Genomic DNA, 23,972 nt, shown 5'->3' with positions numbered 1-23,972 from the left:
TTTGGGAGTGGGGAGCCCATGAACAAATCCGAGACTGTGCAATAAGTTCTAGCTTCATGTTTAAAAACAAAACCAAAGGGTAGCTCTTGCAAGTGAGGCCACAGAGACTGGTTCCCGACCCAGCACCCCTGCAGGGAGGACTGTGCTCCTGGTGCACTGACATTTACCTGAATGAGGTTGGCAGCTGGGTTCCGTCTTTTCTCAAAGTGTTTCTGGCGGTGCTGTTCCTGTACTTTTAATGCAAAACCTGAGCCAAGAATGCCCTGTGACAAAATACAGAAATAGTGCTTAAAAAAATTTCCCCCCAAAAGCATCATTAAATAAGACAAATATTAAAAAAAACACAACCCTCTAAAAAGAGTCTGAGAAAAGACAAACAGTATGCAACCTATCCACCATCTCACTACTTATTAAACAAACATGATTTCCTCTATTATTATGCCACTGGCCAATGGCAAGTGGTTGGACAAGAAACAGGATGACGTCTGTCCTTCAGGAAATCACCAGGTGCTGCCCTCCAGTCTCTTAGGGTGTAGGAGGAGGCCCCACAATTCCAAATAAAAAAATATTTTTGCGTGGCCCTCTCTGTGGCGTTTCTTTACACCTAAGTTAGAGAAAACAGGCCTATCCAGTGACAGATGAGGGGGATTTAAAATCTGGAGCTGTTACTGTCTCGTGGATGTGGACTAGGGAGCTATTTTAGCACGTTGATGGCAACAACTACAGTTTATACTTTCCATTCATGAAAGGGTGGGGGAATGATCTTATTAAATTTTAAGATCTGTTCATGATGCTATAATTCCACACCTACCAAAGGAAAGCAAGTGGGGAAGGACAGTTATTTAGATGAGACCCACAGACACTCAGGTTTGGAGATGTTACCATTTTGCCTATTTGTCCAGCAAAGATGAGAGCACGGGTCAATACTAAGCACATACTTATTCTCCCGAGTCTTTATTTTTTAAAGTGAATTAATTCACTCATTCGTTAGTTTTAGTTTGCGCTGGGTCTTCATTACTGTGAGGGCTTTCCCTAGCTGTGGCAAGTGGGGGCTACTATCTAGTTGCGTTCTTGGTCTTCTCATTGCAGGTTCCTCTTGTGGAGCCTGAGCTCCAGGACGTGGGCTTCAGTCGTTGCAGCTCTTGGTCTTGAGAGCACAGGCTCAGTAGCTGTGGCACACGGGCTTAGTTGCTCCTTGGCACGTGGCATCTTCCCAGATCAGGGATTGAACCCCTGTCTCCTGCACTCGCAGGCAGATTCTTCACCACCAAGCCACCAGGGAAGCCCCTCTCCTGGGTCTTAATCCTCAGAGTCTTAACACTCAGAGCACGCCTTGCCTTCTTGGTTTTGGCTCACCCATTAGGTCTGGGAGCTGGTAAAACTAGCTTGATCCTTCTGTGTTTATACTGGCTTTTTGGCTGGTTTGCCTTTTTCTGCATATCGTCTCCATCTGCCAAAATCCTGCTCTCTTGATATGTCCCCTATTTTCAGTTGGCCTTGGTCTAAATTTGTGGAATCAAGATGCTTCATGTCAGCCTCAGGTTGAACTTGGTTTCAGAGATCACTCAGTCCAGTCTCTGGGCTGTCTCTCAGCCTCTACTTTATTGGTGTGGGAAGCAGAGCCCCTCTGCTTTCGAGTCTGGGATTTTACTTGCTAGCTATAAATTATTAGCTTTTTATTAAACTTCAAGGAATCTAACCCTTAGGTTACAGCCAGGTATCTTACGAGCTGTAAGTAAGTTCCTTGCCATAGGTAAGGGACGGCTGTTTTTCTTTCCTTTATGTGTTTGAAGTTACTCAAAGATAGTAAGGGCTGTTGGAGGGGTGGTGTGTCTCATCCTTGGGATGTGTTAGGTCTCAGTGGATGACAGCTTGATGAGGATATTTTTGGGCTCTAGATAACCTTTAATCTTCCTCCTTATCTTGAGGCGGTTTAGTCGCTAAGTCATGTCTGACTCTGGAGACCCCGTGGGCTGTATAGCCTGCCAGGCTCCCCTGTCCATGGGGTTTTCCAGGCAAGAGTACTGGAGAATTCTACTTATCTTGAGATTCCACAATTCTGAGTACTTCTGTGATGACAACCAGGTAATAAATAACATAGCTATGTTTAAATACAGTTATACAATGATACTATTGCTGTTAATGAGCAGTGACGGACTCCCTCATCAATCAGGACGCGAGGCTGTGCTGTGAAATTAGAAACGACGTCACAGGGTCTGTTTTCCATCGCCCTTTCTCAGCGACTGTCTCCTGCTGTCTGAGGTTTTCATCTCATGCAGGTTGTGACTGAACAAACTAAGCTTTATGAAAACCTGGTTTGTAGGATTTTATTCGTGGGTTTAAACATCTCCCTACATTTACAGGTTATAAAAATGGACTTCAGTTTCCAAATCAAAGCAACTCTTAGTTATTCACAACTCCAGAATTTCCTTCTGCTCCTTAAGACCATTTAGGAAAGATTTATTTATTTTCCTCTTAATGTCATTTTTCATGAAGCTTAAACACATAAGAGCTATGAAACAGCAGAATTTATAGCATATATTTATATTATGTATTTATATTACATGCATAGATGTGTATAATCCACTCATAGGCAGCATAATTTAGTTTTTGTAGAAATTGAATTAACAGCAATGGCTACTATTTTTGAGCATTCATTATGTAAATATGAGGTTCAGAGTTAAATCCCTTTTGGAAAATGAAGACAGGCCCTGCATAACACGCATTGAGCACCTGCCAAACAAACTAAAATGTGGTGAAAATCAGGCTGGCACTGCTTAGAAACACACACGAGTAGATGGCAAACGTGGGTTGCAGCCCTCTTGAGCCAGACTGTACATTACAGCAGTCCTGACACCAGCTCTGCTCATCGTCTGGTTACGGCTCCTGTCCAGCCCTCCTCCATCTCCGTGAAACACAAGTCTGTTAAAAATAAAGCCTGCTGTGTGAAATATAGCTAACGTGCCATCCCTTCAAATTGAGACCGACAGAGACACATTCTCAGAAATTGAGTTTTGTCTTAACTCATTTCCTAAGGTGAGATAGACTTTGAGGTTTTAAGCTTTAGAAGTTCTCCATAAACATCAAATGGAAATAAGATGCCTTGGCAAATATTTAAAATATTTATCCCTTGTTATCTTCCAGGTTAAAAGAGCTGATTTGTACCCTGTACTTGGCAAACAGGTTAAAGATATTCTCAGTAAGAGAGAAGCGAGGGTCCGCATATGGAGACAGTCCGCCCAGGGCAGTGGCGACTTAGGCCACTTGTGCTTCTCGGCCGAGAATACTGGAGAAGTCTCCTTATCTTGAGGCCCTGGGATGGGTTCTTAGGGAAACAGACCCCAGTGGAGGTGGTGGCCTGCATGCCTGTGTGATGTGCAGGAGAATGCCTGCGTGGTGTACGAGAAAATCCTACTTCCAGGGAAAGACAGGGGCGGCTCTTCTCTCTCTTGGCCCTTTCTTTCCTGGGTGGAAGGCAGGCCCACCATCCACTCTGACTTTCTTAGCAAAGTGCCCGTGTTCCCGTAATTTCAATCTGACAGCACTGCTGCCGGCAGGTACACTGGACATACTGGTGTTTCCGGCCACCTTTTTTTCCCTTTCTTCTTTTATTAAAGGTAGACATGAACCATCTTTCATTCATTCAGTAAGAACTCAGCACCTACCATGAGGCTGCAATGAAACTCTCCATGGTAAAGTCTACTCTGCTTGGCCCAGTGAGGGGATGCTATGGGTGAGTGAGATTTTGATTTCCAACACTAATTGATTTAATCTGCATATAGAATCATAATCACATTATTGGGAAAGCTTCTCAAGAATGACTAATTAGTCTCTGACCCTTAGCCTAACAGCAGTACAACTGACTCTGCCATGATGGTCCAGGGTTTCAGGATGGAGGCGGGCAACCAGCTGGGTGGGGCGCAGGCAGGGCCTAGGGACGGCGGACCTTCCTGCGAACTGGCCCAGGTCTTTACACCTTTGAACACTTGCCTCTGCTCTCTTCTGACAGGCTCTCTTTTCCGTCCCTTGCTGTTATCTCTTCCTGGTGTAGTGTCTGTTCTGCCAGCCTACTTCCACATCGCTGCTTATAATCCTCGAAGAGGTGTGAAACTACAGAACTCACCTTATCAGACTTTGCTCTAAATTAAAGAGGTAATGAAAGACCTTGATCTCTCCTGGGAAGGCGGCGGGCACTGCTGCCCTGCGAGTGAGTTGCCCCGATGTGGCCCCTTGCTGTGTCTGTGGTTCTTCGAGGGATCACATGGGCTGTTATACGTGTGGCCTCAGGATGAGTATTGAACCCAACAGCAGCAGGTCTTTGGCGCCATTATTTTGGGAAAAAAAGGCCAAGACTGCATTTTGCTGTTTCTGAGGTGTTTTCCGGTAGGGAATCTGGTTGTCACGTGGGTGTCTATTTATCATGGCTGAGGTTGCCGGTTCACGTGACTCTGGATGGACAGAGATTTTCTGTCCTCTTTTCCACTTTCTCTCAGCAGGAAACACCCACATATCGTGAACGTTTTCTTCGTGACAAATACTTGACTTATGTTACATCATTGGTCTTCAAAAACTTTCTCTGGATGCGATAACTATTCATACATGACGTTAATAAATGTACTCAGGGTCTGTTACGGGCTGACTTGTGTCCAAAATTTACACGTTGGAGCCCTAATTCCCCAGGACCTCAGGACATGACCTTTTTGGAGAAAAGGTCTTTACACAGGTGATCAAGTTGCAGTGAGCTCACAGGGTGGGCCCTGACCCACTGTGGCTGGTATCCTTTTTAGAGAAAACCTGGGAATGGACAGAGGAAGACAATGTGGAGACACAAGGCGTGGACGGTGTCCATGAGGCCTGGACGCATCCCTCCTCTGGGTCCCTCGGGAAGAACCAGCCCTGTCAGCTCCTTGGTTTTCAACTTGCACCTCCAGAACCATGAGAAAGAAAGAAAGTGAAGTTGCTCAGTCCTGTCCGACTCCTTGTGACCCCATGGACTGTCGCTCACCAGGCTCCTCTGTCCATGGGATTTTCCAGGCAAGATTACTGGAGGGGATGGCCGTTTCCTTCTCCAGGGGATCTTCCCGACCCAGGGATCAGACCCAGGTCTCCCGCATTGTAGGCAGACGCTTTACCATCTGAGCCACCAGGGAAGTCCCGGAACCATGAGACAATTGAGTTATGATAAGTCAAGCCAGATAGTCTGTGACACCTTGTTACAGCAGTCCTAGCAAACCAACACAATCACACTTGGGGAGCACGGGACCAAACCCGAATCAAAGTGAGACCTGATACCTGAGCTCATGCATGGGCCCTGGGGACCCTTCTCTGACTTTGCGTGGTCTGGGGTGCAACCAGCCAGTCAGCCTGGAGCTGAGCACTGGCTGTGGGAAGGACAAAGCTTTCGGGCAGAGGTGGAGCCCCAGGAGCCTCAGGCTATGGTGCTGAAGGCCCCACCCCCTTGGCCCCTTGGAGGGGTGCCCTGGGGTCTCTGGGGCCGAGGCTGAGAGGTGAGCCTGCCTGTGTCTAGAGCAAGACGGAGGCTGTGGTTCCTTAAGTAGCATGGCAGCCACGGCTCTAACACGCCAGCTTCTGGGCTCCTTTCCCCCCACGAGGGGTGGAGTGTGCGAAAGAGAGAGCTTGGGGATGGAGGCAAATTGTAATAAATATTTTCACGAACTGCCTTTGAAGACACAAGAGGATAAAACAACCAGAAAGACAGGCTTCATCCACTCAGGAGAAAATAATCAGAAGCTTAAGAGAAGATAAGTGTGCTCTTCATTCTGATACGATACAGAAACTGGTGGTTAACAAAAATCAATGATGGCACAAACAATAAATCATCTGACACTTTAAAGACCCCTTAAATCCATGTGCTTCTCACTCAAGTGGATCCGAAGAGGTAAACACTTCACGTGGGCACATGAATCTCTTGGATAGCTCACACCTCGCACACTTAACTGGAACCATCAGTTTAAGAGGAGGACAGCTTTAACTCTTCACACCTATTTTCAATGTATTAGGAGCGTGTTGACTGAGAGGTTAAATGTCTCCAAGGGAAGACCATTTTTATAAATTATCCAACTAGCTATATGTAGAAAAGTCAACATTATATCAGAAAAATGATACCAGTAAACATATAGCTATGTTCCAGGGCATACTGTTTAAAGAAAGCTCATGCTAGTAAACCTCTACAATCCAATTGGAAGTGCTTAATTTTTGGAAAGATACTCACAGCAGGAAGTGCAAAAAAAGAAATGCCCAGGAGTGCGAAGCCTGCTGACAGCAGCCTTCCCAGCCATGTCAGGGGGGTTTTGTCTCCATAACCGATCGTGGTCAACGTTATCTAAAAACAAATAAACAGGACGTGCGGCTTAAGTACTTGAGAGGAAAGTCAGGACCCAAGAACAGTTTCCACTAAATCATTATTCAAGCAGTCTGGCTGGCACATTTTATTACTGTGCTTTAATTTTCCATGACACATAACAGAACTTCTCTTTGCCTAAGGAAGGGAGTAACCTACATACTTGTTCCTCCCTTACAACACGATTTTCCATCTTTCCTAAGTGCATTCAAAGAAAGGCTAGATTAGTAAGTGGATTACCATCAGTGATACAGGAATGATAACACCATGGCTTTAGGACTGGATCAGTACACTAAACAATAATTTATGTTAATTAAGTCTATCCACTCATTTCCCTGGCGGGCATTTCCTGAAGGCCTGGTGTGTGTAGGGTGTGTATTTTGATTTGTAGTGGAACAAAAATGAGAGGCGCATAGCTCCTGTCCTGAGATAATTTAGGTCATAAGAAGGGAAGTATGTCACACACAAATCATTAAAACACAAAATAGGGCAAGACAGGTATTATGCTGAAAGCACAAATAATCTGCTGCTCAAATTCAGAGAGATTAGTACCAGCTTGGGTGAGTTGCAGAAGTTTTGTTGGGAAGATGTCATCATGCCTAGGCTTTGAAGAAGGGGTAATGTTTAGAGAGACCGAGATGATGGAGTGATCCAGGGAGGGGATGCAGATGAGCAGCTGCACAGCAGTGGGATAAACAGGGTGGGTTTTGGAATGTGTGCTCAGCTGCACTGGCGCTAACCAGGGAGTGTCTGAGAAATGATCCCTGGGTCATGTCTCCCCGATGATAAGCTGCTCCAGGGGCCGCTGTGTGCCTTAGAACAGAGTCCTGGCTGTGCTCCAGGACAGATGAGGCAAGCCTGACCTGGGAGAATGATGGGGTGATTGAATCGGAACAGTGGAAGTGAGATGGTACGAGGTGGAGAGTAAAGAGACAAGCTGAAGAAGAGCGGTGGCAGCACATCCATAGATCATCCAGAAGGAAGGTGACGACGAAACCAACAGGATTTGAAAATTTCAAGTGGAAGATGTGGCCCCATAAATAGAAAGATGATAACAAGAAGGAGAGGGTTTGGGAGCAAAGATGAAGAGTGACTTTCAATGCCAGCTTTTCAAATATCAGTACGTGGCTGATCTAGACATTCTGTGTGTATGTGTGTGTGAGCTCAGTCATGCCCGACTCTTTGCAATCCCATGGACTATAGCCCACCAGACTCCTCTGTCCATGGGATTTTCTAGGCAAGAATACTGGAGTGGGTTGCCGTGCTCTCCTGCAGGGGATCTTCCCGATCCAGGGATCGAACTCTTGTCTCTTATGTCTCCTGCATTGGCCGGTAGGTTCCTTACCACTAGCGCCACCTGGGAAGCCATGTTAGCAAGGAATTAAGAAGGAGAGCCTGAGTTTTAAGACTTGAGGGTGGGTTGAGATGTGGATTTTGGAATCAGCTGCTGAGTGACTGTGGAAGCTCTGTGAAGACATGAGGTAGCAAAGAGTGAGAAGAAGGGGTGCAGGACACCTCCTTAGGAAACCCACACGTTTAAGGGGCAGAAGGAAAAGGAAAGCCAGAAGAGAACATTGTTTCAAAAGTAGGGGGACTAGGAATGGGTTATATAAATGGAGACTCAACGGAGAAGAGAGCGTCACAGATGACCAGGTGAGCCCTGGTGTCACAGGCTCGTGGAAAACAAGGAGAATGAGGACTGAGAAGAAAGGTAGACACAGGGACAGGGTCACCAGCGGTTTCTAACAGCAGCAGTCTTGGCCATGTCACCTCCCCCAGCCTTGGAGGAGGGAAACCTGTTGAGAGGCAGAAATGGTAATGGAATGGACACTGTGCGCTGTAAACCCTCCAGAAGCATCCAGCTCAGCTGACCCCCCCTTCCTAGACACTCTTCTCACCTTACTTTCATGGTTTTCCCTTTACATCTTTGTTGTTGTTGCTGCTCAGGCATTTCCAACTCTTTGCAACTCTATGGACTGCAGCATGCCAGGGTTCCCTGTCCTTCACTATCTCTCAGAGCTTGCTCAAACTCATGTCCTTGAGTGGGAGATGCCATCCAACCACCTCATCCTCTGTCATTCCCTTCTCTTCCTGCCCTCAATTTTTCCCAACATCAGGGTCTTTTCCAATGAGTCAGCTCTTCACATCAGATGGCCAAAGTAAAGGAGCTTCAGTCCTTCCAATGAATATCCAGGACCGATTTCCTTTAGGAGCGACTGGTTTGATCTCCTTGCAGTTCAAGGGACTCTCAAGAGTCTTCTCCAGCACCACAGTTCCAAAGCATCAATTCTTTGGCTCTCAGCCTTCTTTATGGTCCAAATTTCACATCCATACATGACTACTGGAAAAACCATAGCTTTGACTGTATAGACCTTTGTTGGCAAGTTAAGTCTCTGCTTTTTAATATACTGTCTATTTGTCATAGTTTTACATCTTTGGTGGCTTCTTCTACATGGCTCATCCTACACCAGTCAACCTTCGAAGAGTAGATTCTTAAGGTTTGCTTCTGGGTCTTATTCTCTTTTTTGAAAAATTCTGTTCTTTAATTCTTCCTTTCTCTTCTATCTCCTCTTTTCTCTCTCTTGCCAGGTAATCTGAAATGTTCTCAGGATTTAAATGCCATTTTTATAAGGAACACACTGAGTTTCTACCTCCAGGTTGGACCACTCTTTTGCACTCTGGATCCACACATCTGCAACTGATACTTCTCTTTGGATTCTGCCCAGTCATTTAAACTGAATATATTTAAGACAGAACTTCTATTACCCCTAGCCTGCTGTGCCAATTACGTCCCTTTCCAATCAAGAACACCACTGTCAGGAATTCCCTGAGGGTCTGGGTTCAATCCCTGGTTGGGGAACTAAGATCTCACAAACCTCAGGTGTGGGCTGCTCAGTTGGAAGCCTCGAGGAACCCTTGCTGCTCCTGCCCCATAGGCCTCTCTCTGAACCCCTCAACAGGTTATGATGCTTCGATATTCCCAGCCCACTCCCTTCTCTCTGTCCTCATGGGCACCATGGCAGATCAGGCTCTGTAGCAGTCACGTTTAAACGGTACTTTTCTCAGTTTTATTAAGGGATGGTTGACGTGCATCACTGTTCAACGCATATACTTGGTGCTTTGATTTACATTTACTGTGAAATGATGACCACAGCAGGGTTAGTGAACATCCATCATCCTGAAGAGATACTATGAAAGGGTAACACTTTTCTTTTTGTGATGAGAACTCTTAGGATTCACTCTCTTCGGTTTCTGGCATATCACACAGCAGTGTTAACTATAGTCACCTTGTGGTACTGACATCCCTGGGGTTGGTTTATCTTATAACTGGAAGTTGGTACCTTTTGACCACCTTCCTCCACTCCACTCCCATACCTGCTGTAACCATAAATCTCATCTCTTTCTGTTTCTTTAAATTTATTTATTTTTTAATTGAAGGATAATTGCTTTACAGAATTTTGTTGTTTTCTGTCAAACCTCAACATGACTCAGCCACAGGTATACATATATCCCCTCCCCTCTGAACCTCCCTCCCATCTCCCTCCCCATCCCACCCCTCTAGGTTGACACAGAGCCCCTGTTTGAGTTTCCTGAGCCATACAGCAAATTCCCGTTGGCTCTCTATTTTACATATGCTAATGTAAGTTTCCATGTTATTCTTTCCATACATCTCACCCTCTTCTCCCCTCTCCCCATGTTCACAAGTCTGTTTCTCCCCATGTCTGTTTCTCCATTGCTGCCCTGTAAGTAAATTCTTCAGTACCATTTTTCTAGATTCTCTATGTATGCAATAGAATGTGATACTTATCTTTCTCTTTCTGACTCACTTCACTGTGTACAACGGGTTCTAGGTTCATCTACCTCATCAGAACTGACTCAAATGCATTCCTTTTTATGGCTGAGTTAACATTCCATTCTGTATATGTACTACAACTTCTTTATCCATTCATCTGTCGATGGACATCTAGGTTGTTTCCATGTTCTAACTATTGTAAATAGTGCTGCAATGAACAATAGGATACATGTGTCTTTTTGGTTTCCTCAGGGTATATGTCTAGGAGAGGGATTGCTGGGTTATATGGTGGTTTTATTCCTAGTTTTTTAAGGAATCAACATACCATCTTCCATAGTGGCTGTATCAATATATATTCCCACCAACAGTACAAGAACATTTCCTTTTCTCCACATCCACTCCAGCATTTATTGTTTGTAGATTTTTTGATGATGGCCATTTTGACCAGTGTGAGGTGGTATCTCATTGTAGTTTTGATTTGCATTTCTCTAATAATGAGTGATGATGAGCATCTTTTCATGTGTTTGTTAGCCATCTGTAGGTCTTCTTTGGAGAAATGTCTGTTTAGATCTTTTCCCCACTTTTTAATTGGGTTGTTTTTCTGGTATTGAGTTGTATGAGTTGCTTGCATATTTTGGAAATTAATCCTTTGTCAGTTGTTTCATTTGCTATTATTTTCTCCCATTCTGAGGGTTGTCTTTTCACTTTGCTGGTTCTATGAAAAATGCCATTTGAAATTTGATAGGGATCACATTGAATCTGTAGATTGCATTTGGTAGTATAGTCATTTCATAATATTGATTCTTCCTACCAAGTAACACAGATTATCTCTCCATCTGTTTATGTTGTCTTTGATTTCTTTCATCCGCGTCTTATAATCTGTGTACAGTTCTTTTGTCCCCTTAGGAAAGTTTGTTCCTAGATATTTAATTCTTTTTGTTGCAACGGTGACTGGGATTGATTCCTTAATTGCTCTTCCTGATTTTTCATTGTTAGTATAAAGAAATGCAAGTGATTTCTGTGTATTGATTTTGTATCCTGCAATCTTGCTAAATTCACCGATTGGCTCTAGTAATTTTCTGATACTATCTTTAGGGTTTTCTATGTACAGTATCATGTCATCTGCAAACAGTGACAGCTTTACTTCCTCTTTTCTGATCTGGATTCCTTTTATTTAGTTTTCTTCTCTGACTGTTGTAGCTAGGACTTCCAGAACCACGTTGAACAATAGTGGTGAAAGAGGACACCCTTGTCTTATTCCTGACTTTGGGGGAATGCTTTCAGTTTTTCACCATTGAGAATAATGTTTGGGCTCCTTCATTCAACAAGAATGGGCTCCTTCTATGCCCATTTCTTTTTTAAACACATATAAGTGAGATCATACAGTATCTGTTCCTGTCTGACTTGTTGCACTTAGAGCTCAAGGTCCGTCCACATGGTTGCAGTTGGCCCAATCGCTTTGCTTTCTCTGGCTGAGCAGCAGCCCCTCACGTGTACGCCCCGCCCTCTTGCTGACCCACTGTCACGAACCTGAGGTTGCTTCCATGTGTTGGCTCTTGAAGATCATGAGCCGTCCTTTCTCAATTGCTCTTCCTGCTTTTGCTCCTGCTTCTCTTGTTTCCTTCTCCACACACCTGCACAGGCTATTTTCTTACTCCTCTCTAAAAGTCCTGCAATTTGCTGTTCACCAAATTCAGAATAAATTCTGAGCTCTGAGCTATGGAGCACATGACCCTGTCTCTGTGGCATCCCCACACCGTTCTGGCCTTCCCTCTGCTCACTGCACTTTGACCACAGAGTCCTTTCAGCGCCTTGAATGGGCGAGGCCATCCTTCTGCAGGGCCCTTGCACAGTCTCTCCCCTCGGCCATTCCCCCTTCCCAGGGCACCTTCTCATGCTTCAGATCTTGTCCTAAGTGTGTGTCCTCAGAGAGGCCCACTGCCCACTGTCCACGGCAGGGCCACTGGTTTCTCTCTGTCTTGCTCGTTTCCTATCGGCTCTTATCATGAGTGGTGGCCTACTCTGCTTTCCCTCAGGCTTCATTTCCTCAACTAGAAGGAAGGACTATTTCTTTATTCTTTGTTTTCTAGCATGAAGCTTGCCACAAAGTAAGAGGACCGCAGTTAAGTGTTTAGTAAATGAGTAAAGAACCCTTTCAAAAACATTGGTAACAGAGTGAGAAATTGGGGTGAGAACTCCTGGGAATCTCTGACGTGAGGTGGGGATTTCTAGGATGGATCTGTGCCCGTCTGCAGAGAGGCCGAGTCTGCAGAGGGGAGGTGGGGGCTCTATGGTGGGGGGTACCCGAGAAGGGGACTCCCCTGATGGCTTAGAAGGTAAAGAATTCGCCTACCAATGCAGGAGACTCGGGTTCAATCCCTGGGTGGGGAAAATCCCCTAGAGAAGGAAATGGCAACCCATGCCAGTATTTCACCAGGGAAATCCCATGGACAGAGGAACCTGGCAGATGAAAGTCCACAGGGTCGCAAAGAGTCAGACATGACTCAGTGACTAAGCAGCAACAGCAAGTCGAGGGGGAGGGCACACGGTGGAGGGCTAGCCTTGGTCGTGTGGATGAACATATCCTCCACAGGGCGGAGACAGCGTGGACACAATATGAAGAGGGAGCAGGGCTGGAAAAGCTCACGGTGGCTTCATCACCTGCAGCGAAGGACAAGGAGGATGACCTGCGCGGAGAGAAGGGCCTGGAATGGGGAGGGCTTGCCTGGGCTGTGAGGGTGTGAGAAAGAACGTGCTCTGCAAACCAGCAGACAATAGAACAAGATGCCACCGGCAGTCTCGGAAGGGATTCTGATTGCAGATAAAACACTCCTGGCTGCATCTCATGACAGGTTCATAACCTTAAATATGCAGGAGGGAGTTTAATCTATTGCACCTTTCCTGCAAAACAGCTTAATCCTTTCCAGTAGTTTATTAACAATAATACACGGAAGGAGAGATTGCATGGTCTGGTCACAGCAATAATGTTGCATTTCTTGGTCTGCTTTCCATTCCAGTCACACATCTGAGTTGTTCTCCTGGGCCTGGGGCTCTGAGTGGGTTTTAATCTGCTGCCTGCAGACACAGCAAAGCGACTACATACTCAGTCCAGTTAAGAGTGCCTACACCCTCCTTCCAAACTCAGGGCTGCCCCTCTTACAGCACTGGTGACGAGGTGTCATGAACCCTGAGAGTCACACCTGGGGTGCTCGGGGTAGAGGACGGTGAGACCCCTCCTACCCACTCCTTGTGCCACCAGGGCCAGGCCAGGAGGAGCTGGAGTGGCCCACAGCCCAGTCTGAAGCAATCGCTTCCTACGCCCGACCTCACAGTCGCTGGGGTGTTGCTTGGTTGAGAGCCAGCCCAGGGGCCTTTCGTTGAAGGCGAGGCTGGGGAAGGATCTAGCACCGGGGTGCCAGGGAGAGGGGGCTGGGTTCCTCTGTTTCGTGCCTGTGGGGCAGATCATTCTGCCTCCTATGGCTGCAAAGGGGGAGACTGGGCCTCCTGCTATTATCCGGGGGCATCCCACTGACCACCTGCTTGCCCTGGATGCCCTCTTTCTAAGGCAACCTCTGGCTGGGCTGCACTTAGTCGCTCAGTCGTGTCCGACTCTTTACAACCCCATGGACTGTAGCCCACCAGGCTCCTCTGTCCATGGGATTCTCCAGGCCAGAACACTGGAGTGGGTTGCCATGCCCTTCTCCAGGGCATCTTCCTAACCCAGGGATCAAACCCAGGTCTCCTGCACTGCAGGCAGATTCTCTACCGTCTAAGCCACCAGGGAAGCTTCATTCCATCAAACCATCCTGGAAGAGGGCTGCAGGAAAGTGAAAGTGTTAGCCTTTCAGTCGTGTCCAACTCTGCAACTCTGAGGACTGTAGAGGACCCAGCAGGCTCCTCTGTCCATGGGATTTCCCAGGCATGAATACTGGAGTGGATGACATTTCTTTCTCTAGGGATTTTCCCAACCTAGGGATCAAGTCTTGGCTCTCCAGCATTGCAGGTGGATTCTTTACCTTCTGAGGCACTAGTCTGCAGGAAGGCTGCTTTTCTGGGCTTTCAGGTCAAGCTGTCCTTCAGGTACCACAGTGCAGCTACCTTACATTTCTTCCCTTTCCCCAGTAACTGGAAGGCCCTGGGATGCCTTCTCAGCTGGTCCTTCGCACATGAACTGAGTAGCCTTTCTGGGTCTCTGCTCCCACACTTGTGCTCAGCAATGCACCCCCTTCTGTTTTTCAGAAGCCACATGCAGCTCCAGGGGCTGAGCTGAACTAGCTGGTCTAATCTGGATGTAAAGCTAGAGGAAGCTGGGCTCACAGACAGCGCTGAAGACACCCGCTTCCCTGGGAGCTCCTGGCAGGAATGACCTGCTTAGAGTCGGCATGTGTGATCTTAAGGAGTTGGCAGAAATCAGGCCTGGAGGAAACCCACTGTACTGAGCGTCATTCCATTTTCAGACTCCTTCCAGAGCCCCTAGGATCTATGCTCTTAACATCTGCTGGTTAGTGTACTTATTCTTGATTCATACTCATTGACTTTTGACTATGGTGTTGATAATGTCATTGGAAAGGTCATGAAGCTTTGAATTCAAACAATTAAAAGATACATTTTTTTTAAAAAGTTCCAATATCTCTTTTGGACTCATTGCGACCCCATGGACTGTAGCCCGCCAGACTCCTCTGTCCATGAAATTCTCCAGGCCAGAATACTGGAGCGGGTAGCCACTCCCTTCTCCTGTGGATCTTCCTGACCCAGGGATCGAACCTAGGTGCCCTGCTTTGCAGGCAGATTCTTTACCATCTCAGTCACCAGGGAAGTCCCTAAACAATTAAAAAACACACTTTTTAGACGTTCCAGTATCTCTTGCAGTACCGTTTTAGCAAAATAATACTTGAATTGGTTGTCACACGTCACGACTAGAGGGGGCAGCCGGCAGCCCAGCCTGACGGGACGGGTCGGGACGGGAGGGACAGGCCCACTCTCCCTGGCCACAGGCTCAACGGTGCCCGTGGCTCGTGCTGTCCTTCCAGGCGGGCATTTACCGGAAGGGGCTGCAGCAGGTGGGAGCAGCTCAGAGGAAGTTTTGCCCTCAACTGCAGTCATGCAGGTGAGGAGAGATTTTCTGAGTGTCTTCGGGTTGCACATATTGGCAGAAAGGAGTAATTATGGTAGCAAAGTCAGAGGTCTGCTCCAGGCCCCTTAGTGGGTTCAATAATCAAGTATTTTCTCCCTCAGGAATAATACCGAAAAACAAATGTAAACTCGGGTCCAAGCTTTCCTCAATATTTTTCTTTAATGGGATGGCAGGTGCTGTGTTCTGATTATAATTTAGACATAGCTTAGGCTACAGTTAATTGTCTGTTTTCAATAGCACAATTAATTTGAGACCAGGAGATATAAATCTACCTTCTTTTCTTCAAGCAGCAAATCAACAAATATTTACTGGTCTGGTTTTGAGAACACAGCTATGAATAGCTGTTTATAGCTAATGCATTCATGTGAGCAAATTAAAAATAGACTATTCATAGATTTCCACAGTACAGTATAATTTCCCCCTAAAGGGGGTCCCTTTAAAATTATTTTTATTTTATTTAATCTTTTTTCTTCCAGTTTTATTGAAATATAATTGACACACAGCTTTGCAGAAGTTTAAGGTGCACAGTACAATGCCCTGACTTGAACACATCATGAAATAATTAACACAATAAGTTCAGTGAACACCCATCATCTCATATAGATACAGCATTAAGGAAAGGGATATATATATACATATATATATATATATATATATATATATATATATATATATATAGTTTTAAAAACTCTTAGGATTTACTCTGTTAGCTACTTTCATATATAACGCACAGCAGAGCTCATTATACTTATTGCATGGTACATCATATCCATGGCACTTATAACTGGAAGTTTGTGCCTTTTGACCATCCTCATTCAATTCCTCCACCTTCCACTCCCTGCTTCTGGTAAACACACATCTGGTCTCTTTTTCTATGAGTTTATTTGTTTGTTTTGAGGCATAATTGACTTAAAGCCCTTTGTTAGTGCCTGTTACACAACACAGCGATTTGGTATTTCTATAACATTTTGAAACCATCACCAAGGTAAGTCTAGTTACAATGTCACCATACAAAGACTTTGTACAGTTATTGGCTGTATTTCCCGCACTGTACCCTTTATACCTGGGACTCACTTATTTTGTACCTTTCAGTCTCCCTCACCTATTTCTTCCCTCTCCCTCCTGCTCTGCCCTCTGGCAACCACCTGTTTCTTTTCTGTATCTGTAATTCTATTTCTGTTTTGCTATGCTTGTACATTTGTTTTGTATTGTAGATTCCACATGTAAGTGAAATCATATGGTGTTTGTCTTTCTCTTTCTGACTTATTTTGCTAAGTATGATCATCTCTAGGTCCAACCATGTTGCTGCAAATGGCATCATTTCATTCTTTTTTATGACTGAGTAATAATTCCACTGTATATATAAACATATCTTCTTTATCCATTCATCTGTTGATGGGTGCTTAGGTTGCTTCTATATCTTGGCTATTGTAAATAGCACTGCTATGAATATGAGGTCCATATATCTTCCCCAGTTAGTGTTTTTGTTTTCTTTAGGGTGGAATTGCAGAATCATGTGGTAGTTCTAGTCTTAATTTTTTTTGAGGATTAGGTGTACTGGTTTCCATAGTGGGTGCACAACTTACATTCCCTCTAGCAATTCCTAAGGGGGTCCTTTAAGGGGGAAGACTCCTGTCAGCAGTTGTCAACAATCTCCTTCTCCTTCCCTGCTCTTTCCTCCTCTCTGTCTGTTTCTCTTCTTTCTAGTCTCTTTTCTTCTCTCTTCTCTTAGCCCAAGTAACCTCTTGGGCTGCTTCCTGAGCATACAATTTCAGATAGTAGGTAGTCACAGAATCTAAGAAGTTAATTTTGACATTTGGTCATCTTGAACAAGTAGACCAGAAAGATTTTCAATCTTTAAACATTGGAAACTCCATGGTGGTGGCATCATAAAATGCAGGTTCTGCTGTGGCAGGGAGCTCAGGGCATTCACACTCCCTACTGTCCTTCCAGGCTTGTGGTCAAATAAGTGTTAACAGTGGCCGTATTTGATAAAGTGAATCTACACATCCTAGTCTCATTTGAAACAGAGCAACTTTGTGTTTGGGTACTATTATTTTCTTAGTTTTACAGCAATATTAAATGATTGCTTAATATCACATCTCTACTCACATTAATGATGGGCGATGGGGTTGGAACCCTGGTCTCCTGACTATAATATTGTTTTTTTTTTTTTTTAATATAGCATGTGCTCAATACTATTAGAAAACACTGAACAAAAGTGTCCAGAGTTGCACGTGTGACAATTTCAAGAACAGATGTCTTAGGGAAGAGTTCTCCAGGGATTCATGCCCAATATACCCCGTAAATGCCCTAAAGGTAGGTGTGGGGCTTGGAGAGGTTAATAACCACTAGACTGTATGGAAGGTATTGCCAGGGGTGTAGGTCTCAGTTTTCACTTGGTTGTTAATAATCCTGAACAGATGGAAGTAAAGCTTCTGATTCCATCAGGTAACACATTGATAGTAAGAAACACTTCTATTTACTGTGCCAGCAGACTTACTGAGTCAGAAACCAATAGCTTCTAAGAGGTGGCAGAAAACATTATGTCCTGGTAAACCTGATGGAAGGAGGGTTGATTCTCAGAAAGGTGACCAGTATCATCAAGGACAAGGGTATCCTTGCTCTTTCCACAAATCGGCACCATTTCCTATTCTTAGATTTTGTAGGGGGATGAACTCATGGCAGACATATGGGCTGCATAACCTGTTGCGTGTGCATGACATACAGAGCCTTCTATATTGTTGCCTGGAAAAAGTGTCAGGTTTTTAGAGCAAATTCTAGGACTAACTGGCCAATCCTCTACATGACTGAAGGAATCATGTCAAGCACAGGTCTCAGGTGGAGGCTATATTCAGAGTAGGTTTATACCATTTGCTGCTGTTGCATCTTTAAAGAAAACCCATAACACCATCTTCAACTCAGTAAGAGTGGTAAATAAAAAAAGGACAAGTTGGCCTTCAAGGATAGGGTCATTACGAGGAAAAACTACTTTAGGAGGGTGGGTTATTAAGTTATTTCAGAATAAATCTAAAGCAAATCAAAAGGAGGGAAGATAATAACAGGAAAGAAGGAGCTAATGACAAAAAATAACTCCAGGAAAACCTGTTCTTTGATTATTTCAGAATAAACCTGAAGTAACTGAAAAGGAGGATAATACTAACAGGAAGTGATGTTAAACAGAGCTCCACCATGCAATCAGAAGACCCTCTCATCCTATAGCTGCCTAGCCTCAGCAAGATAGGTCATCAATGCCTCTTCTGAGTCCAGAACATTGTTCATTGAAACCCTGATTCCCAAAGCCCTTCTGCCCTGAAGTTGTAGGTCTGTCTTGAAGCTGTAGTTCTGTCAGGAAGGGCATTGGTCTCTGCTCCTGTGCTGTAGAGGTTCCCCATATCCATTCATGCAGCTCCCATCTGTGGTTAGGCATCTGCCAGGGGCGTAAGACCAGCCCTTGCTATGGACTAGGGGCTGAGTACTGTCATCTATTATTATGGGAATGGTTTCCAGGGACCAAAGTTCTCTGAATTTTTATTGCTTTGAGCAGTGCTGATTGTACTAAGCATTCCTCCTAAAGTTGGTTTGAGGACAGCATCTTCTTCATGGAAGAGTTTCACATATAATATTTAGAATTCACTGAATATTGTATCTATAGACTATAAATTGCATTTTAAATTTAATGTCGCTACGTCAGCTTAAAAAAAAAAATAAATGGGGATTTCCTTTTTTTCACCAAAGCCTAGCACTAAGAAATGCACCAAATCAGGATTCTTTCATTTCCTTCATTTCCCTATATTCTGGATGTTTCCTCAGTTAGCAAGGTGTGCCTTACATGTAACAAGGACAGTTTTAACTAAAAAGATTTCATTGAGGTCTTCATTAACATATAATACAATGTAGAGTATTCCATGGGCTTCCCTGGTAGCTCAGCTGATAAAGGATCTGCCTGCAATACAGGAGACCCTGGTTTGATCCCTGTGTTGGGAAGATCATTGGAAAAGGGATAGGTTACCCACTCCAGTATTCTTGGGCTTTCCTGGTGGCTCAGCTGGTAAAGAATCCACATGCAATGAGGGAGACCTGGGTTGTGAAGATCCTCTGGAGGAGGGCATGGTAACCCATTATAGTATTCTTGCTTGGAGAATCCCCATGGACAGAGGAGCCCAGTAGGTTACAGTCCATGGGGTTGCAAAGAGTTGGACTAAGTTGTGCGACTAAGCACAGTGGAGTATTCTATATTTGTTTTACTTCACATTGGTGACCTAGTATATCTTCTTCTTATAAGGATAGAAGCAGTAAGTTCTCTTGTTTGCTTTTTATGGCTTCAGATAATTTCATTAATGAGTTAATTAATATCAACAATATTACTGTGAACCAATAAGGCCTTTTTTTTATTACTAGAAGCTCAATATCTTAGAAAATATTTGCTTCTGTATTCAAGACTCGATTTTTTGTGTGTGTGTTAAAAAAAGAAATATAATCAGGCCATTCAAAGATTCTGTTAAGTACAGGTTAGAGAAGTGAAGTCGCTCAGTCGTGTCTGACTCTTTGTGACCCCATGGACTGTACAGTCAGTGGAATTCTCCAGGTCAGAATACTGGAGTGGGTAGCCTTTCCCTTCTCCAGGGGATCTTCTCAACCTGGGGATCGAACCCAGGTCTCCCGCATTGCGGGCAGATTCTTTATCAGCTGGGCCACTAGGGAAACCAAAGAATACTGGAGTGGGTAGCCTATCCCTTCCCCAGTGGATGTTCTCAACCCAGGGATCGAACCAGGGTCTCCTGCATTGCTGGCAGATTCTTTACCAACTGAGCTATCAGGGAAGTGCTAAGTACATGTTAAACTTCAGTTGAATATAGCATTGCTGCAATGAAATCAATGAATAGATACTGCTTTTCCCTGAAAGGCACAGAGATGACCTTTGGAAACTTGCTACGTGAGTTATTCTGGCGAAGAAACAAGCTGGTGAGTAAGTACATTGAGAGTTTCCCACACACGCTCAACACACAATGCAGTAGGAAGGAGATTAGTAGGAAGGAGATAAGTAGGAAGGAGGGTAGTAGGAAGGAGGGTAGTAGGAAGGAGAAAGGAAGATGGATGGAAGGAAGGCTAGAGAGGTGCCAGGTGGCTGCACCAGCAGCTGCACCTCAGTACAGAAGGGCGCCCAAGGGTCTCAGTCATTCAGCCACATTAGGATCTTCACAGCGATGCAAAAGCTAAAATTCAAATTGCTGTCTTCTCCTTGCTGGCTAGAAAAACCTCCTTTTTGCTCGGTTTACTCAGTTTATCCCTACTATGAGTCATACATTCTCGTTTGTTCTCAACACATAAAAAGTATTTTAGGCATGTCAGATGACAGCTCTCTTTTGGGTTTTCCACTTTCCTTCTTTCAAAGTGGTCATTATTGCTTCTGGGGGAGGGAAAGGAGTTGGAAACCAAATTATGAAACCAACAGGATGCTTTGTTCTCAGTGGCACAATCTTGTAGACATTTAGCTCTGACAATCTAAGGGAAAAGAATCTTCATCTTCAAACGACTATACTTCTGATTCTTATTCATTTTATTGCTGCTATGCTAACCCAGGTTCTACTTCAAGCCCTGATGAGTTATCCTCGTCTTTGATGACAGCTCTAGTTCTCAGAGCAGCAGCTGCTGCTAAGTCGCTTCAGTCGTGTCCAACTCTGTGCGACCCCATAGACGGCAGCCCACCAGGCTCCGCCGTCCCTGGGATTCTCCAGGCAGGAACACTCACCGATGAGCTTCTGACAAATAGTAGAACAGAGCAGCAGTGAGCTCCACAAGGCAAACTGGCAAACAAACTTACTAATGCTTCAATCACAGTGTAAGAAGATGATGCATTTTTATTCTGGCAACAATCTAACACTCAAGAAACATTACCAATGATTTATAAGAGAACAAATTCGCTGGACCAAAGAGACTCTTCAGACGACTCTAACTGCTGTTGCATTTTCACCCTTTTGGAACATATTAAGGAATAAAATAAAAAGAAATGTAGCTTACACATTGTATAAAGCATTCCTTTATCCTAAAACATTTTTGTTAGGTACACAATTCAGTGACTGTTCAATAAATTCTTTATAATAGAAAGGCAATGTTTGCTTCAGTGGAAAACTATGTGTTGTTTAGAGTACATTCTTCTAGGTTATCGATTTCTGATTTTTATGGGGGTAGGCTCTGCACCTTTCATGGCCTTTGAGCTATTTTATGATGTGTAAGTTGCAGCAGGAATGCAAAATATTCTTGTCTATAGAAGTGTAAGTAAATCCTGTCTGGTGGGGGTTCCTCTGACTTCCTGCTTTCACTGTGGAAGAAGCCAGGTTTGCCTCTGCGCATTCAACACTCCTAATCTTTATACACGTCTGTTCTTTGGATAGTCCTCTGAACTGGCTGTAATGTCTTCCTAGTTCCTTCATTGATAATAACTTAAAATATTTACACATGCTTTATTTTCTATGTGTACAAGAGTCATGTTTTAACTTTTATTTGTTCGGAAAACTATTCTTTAACAACCATATAAAGGAAAAAGAGTAGAAAAATTTGAAACACAGTGTCTGTAATCTTTGATCTCACAGATGGTTACCAGTCTTTTCTCTTTCCCTTTTTGTACCACAATTTTACTCATAATTTTTGTTCAGCTACTATTTCTTTTTTTTTAAGGTTCAGATAAACTTTCTGATGAGTGACAAACAACACAACAATTTGTACTTCAAAGCTGTGCTCCCCACAAAGTTAAAACAAATAAGTGAGCCCATGAACATTTTAATCAAGGTTAAAACATTATTCGTTTTTATTTTGCAACAGACTGGCACACAAAAAGCAGTAGGTTGATTTGTAAGAGAACTCTTAGACCTAAACAGATGAGGCAACTCTTCAGATAATTATATGTGCTGTGTATCTGCACAAAACTTCCCTTTTGGAAGTTCATTCATAGTTTTACTGAGACCACTCATGGGAATCACTGCACTGTATTCAAAACAAACATCTCGCAACATCCCATAAATAAAACCAGATTTTCGCACTCACCGTGCCCCACCAGAGAGCATCCGCGTATGTAGAAAACTCCTTATTAGCATCCTTTTCCACCAGATAGACAAGGAAAGATGAAAAAATCAGAACCAAAAATCCTATGTACCAAGCTGTGATTAATTCCTAGATATAAAAAGAATGAGAGATTTTTTAGAGATGAAAAATACTTGAAACGGGAGCAAAATCAAAATCTGAGCATGATTTCATGTGTTTGACTACTGCTCGGACATTTATGGGGACTTTTACATAATCCACACTGTGTCCTCGCATGGCTGTAGCCAGTTTCTGCAAAGCCCGAGTCTGCTTTCGAAGAGGTTGGCGCCCGCGGGCGGAGGCGCGAGCTCACCTTGCTGTGTGCGTAGACCACCGAGCCCAGCAGCTTCCAGGTTCCGCCGCGGCGGTCCATGCGCACCATGCGGAGGATCTGCAGGAAGCGTAGGCTGCGCAGCGCCGACGTGGCGAAGATGTTACCCTGAGTTTTGGCAGACACGACCGCTATGGAGGCGATGAGGACAATAGTATCTGAAAGACACAGGTTGAAGCAGCCGTAAGTCGCAGGGCCAGGAGGTTTTCGTTTCCCAAAGAGACTTTCAGAACGCGTCGCTTTGGACCTATCTGGGGCCCCGGGAGCAGAACTTGCGCTCCAGGCTGGCGCCCACCACGTGGATTCTGTGATGGCCGAGGAGCGGAAGGTGGAGGATTGGGCCTTCTGCTTCCTCGTTCTTACCCCTCGGCCATCTCTGCTTTAGCCGTCCAGTTCGGACCACTTCCTGTTTAACCTTCGAAGAACTGGACGTGGCCTTCGGAAGGTCTGGTGCTCAGGGGGTCTTAGGGCTGGGGACACCCCCCACTGCAGCCCTGGTGTCACGGTTGGAGATGGGGGGGAGGTCCAGCAGGCAGGAGCCCCAGCCCCGAAGCTTCCCCGATGATGCCGTGGAGGCATCATAGCCTGTCCAGCTATGAAAGTGCTGCTTCGCACAATCATGTTTCTTGTTTTCTTGCCCCCAAAGCTTGTCGCTCCTTCTTAGAAAAATTTCAGTTCTGTTGTGTCTGCAGCTTTGCAGACTGAAAGAAAGGCCTTAACTAAACTAAATGCTTCAAGTGCCCTGGGTAGAGTCCTTTATAAACTGCTGTCGGCCCGGTTTTGTGTAAGTTCGGCACACAAGTTAATTGACATTCCGTTTGTTATAATAGAGGAGGTAATTGTACACACCGTGCATGGGAATGGATATTTAATGTCTGACATATTGACATTTGGCTTAAATCATACCTGCTAAAAAGAGCAGCTAAGGAAAGCACAGAAAAGATAAAGGAGGGTTTAATCGCTCCAAGGGTAAGTATCGGAGTGATAGAAAGTAGCTTTGAAGTGGGAGGAGTGAAGTGGGATGAATAGTCTCCCACGGCGATTTTACAGGAAGTCAGCTTGAGCGGCTCATCCTCAATAAAATGTCCTTCCTGCTCCAGGTGGGCGTGCAAGGCCACGCAGCAACACTCAGAACCCCCGGGGTGCAGCATTTACTATGTTTCTGAGGCCCTCAGGGTTAACCGCTGAGTGAATGTGGATTTTTCTTCAGCCCAGTCCTTCATACTCACAGGAAGGTCTGTCCCCTGGGTGTGGACTGGGGGATCTTTAGAGT

General features: G+C 44.7%; 1 protein-coding gene across 2 annotated transcripts in view; it reads right to left on the bottom strand.

Moving 5' to 3' along the window:
- KCNQ5 (potassium voltage-gated channel subfamily Q member 5) overlaps positions 1-23,972 on the bottom strand; it is a 592,302-nt gene that overhangs the window by 96,292 nt on the left and 472,038 nt on the right. For both annotated transcript variants that reach the window (XM_065911591.1, XM_065911592.1), the window contains exons 4-7: positions 22,682-22,857; positions 22,333-22,458; positions 6,233-6,343; positions 168-263 (exon numbers count right to left, since the gene is read on the bottom strand). In XM_065911591.1, the coding sequence (XP_065767663.1) occupies positions 168-263; positions 6,233-6,343; positions 22,333-22,458; positions 22,682-22,857 (509 nt within the window). The remainder of the gene's footprint in view (positions 1-167; positions 264-6,232; positions 6,344-22,332; positions 22,459-22,681; positions 22,858-23,972) is intronic.

This window comes from Muntiacus reevesi, chromosome 19 (genome assembly GCF_963930625.1).
Source record: "Muntiacus reevesi chromosome 19, mMunRee1.1, whole genome shotgun sequence".
Taxonomy (NCBI): domain Eukaryota; kingdom Metazoa; phylum Chordata; class Mammalia; order Artiodactyla; family Cervidae; genus Muntiacus; species Muntiacus reevesi.
This window is presented reverse-complemented; position numbering and strand designations above follow the sequence as displayed.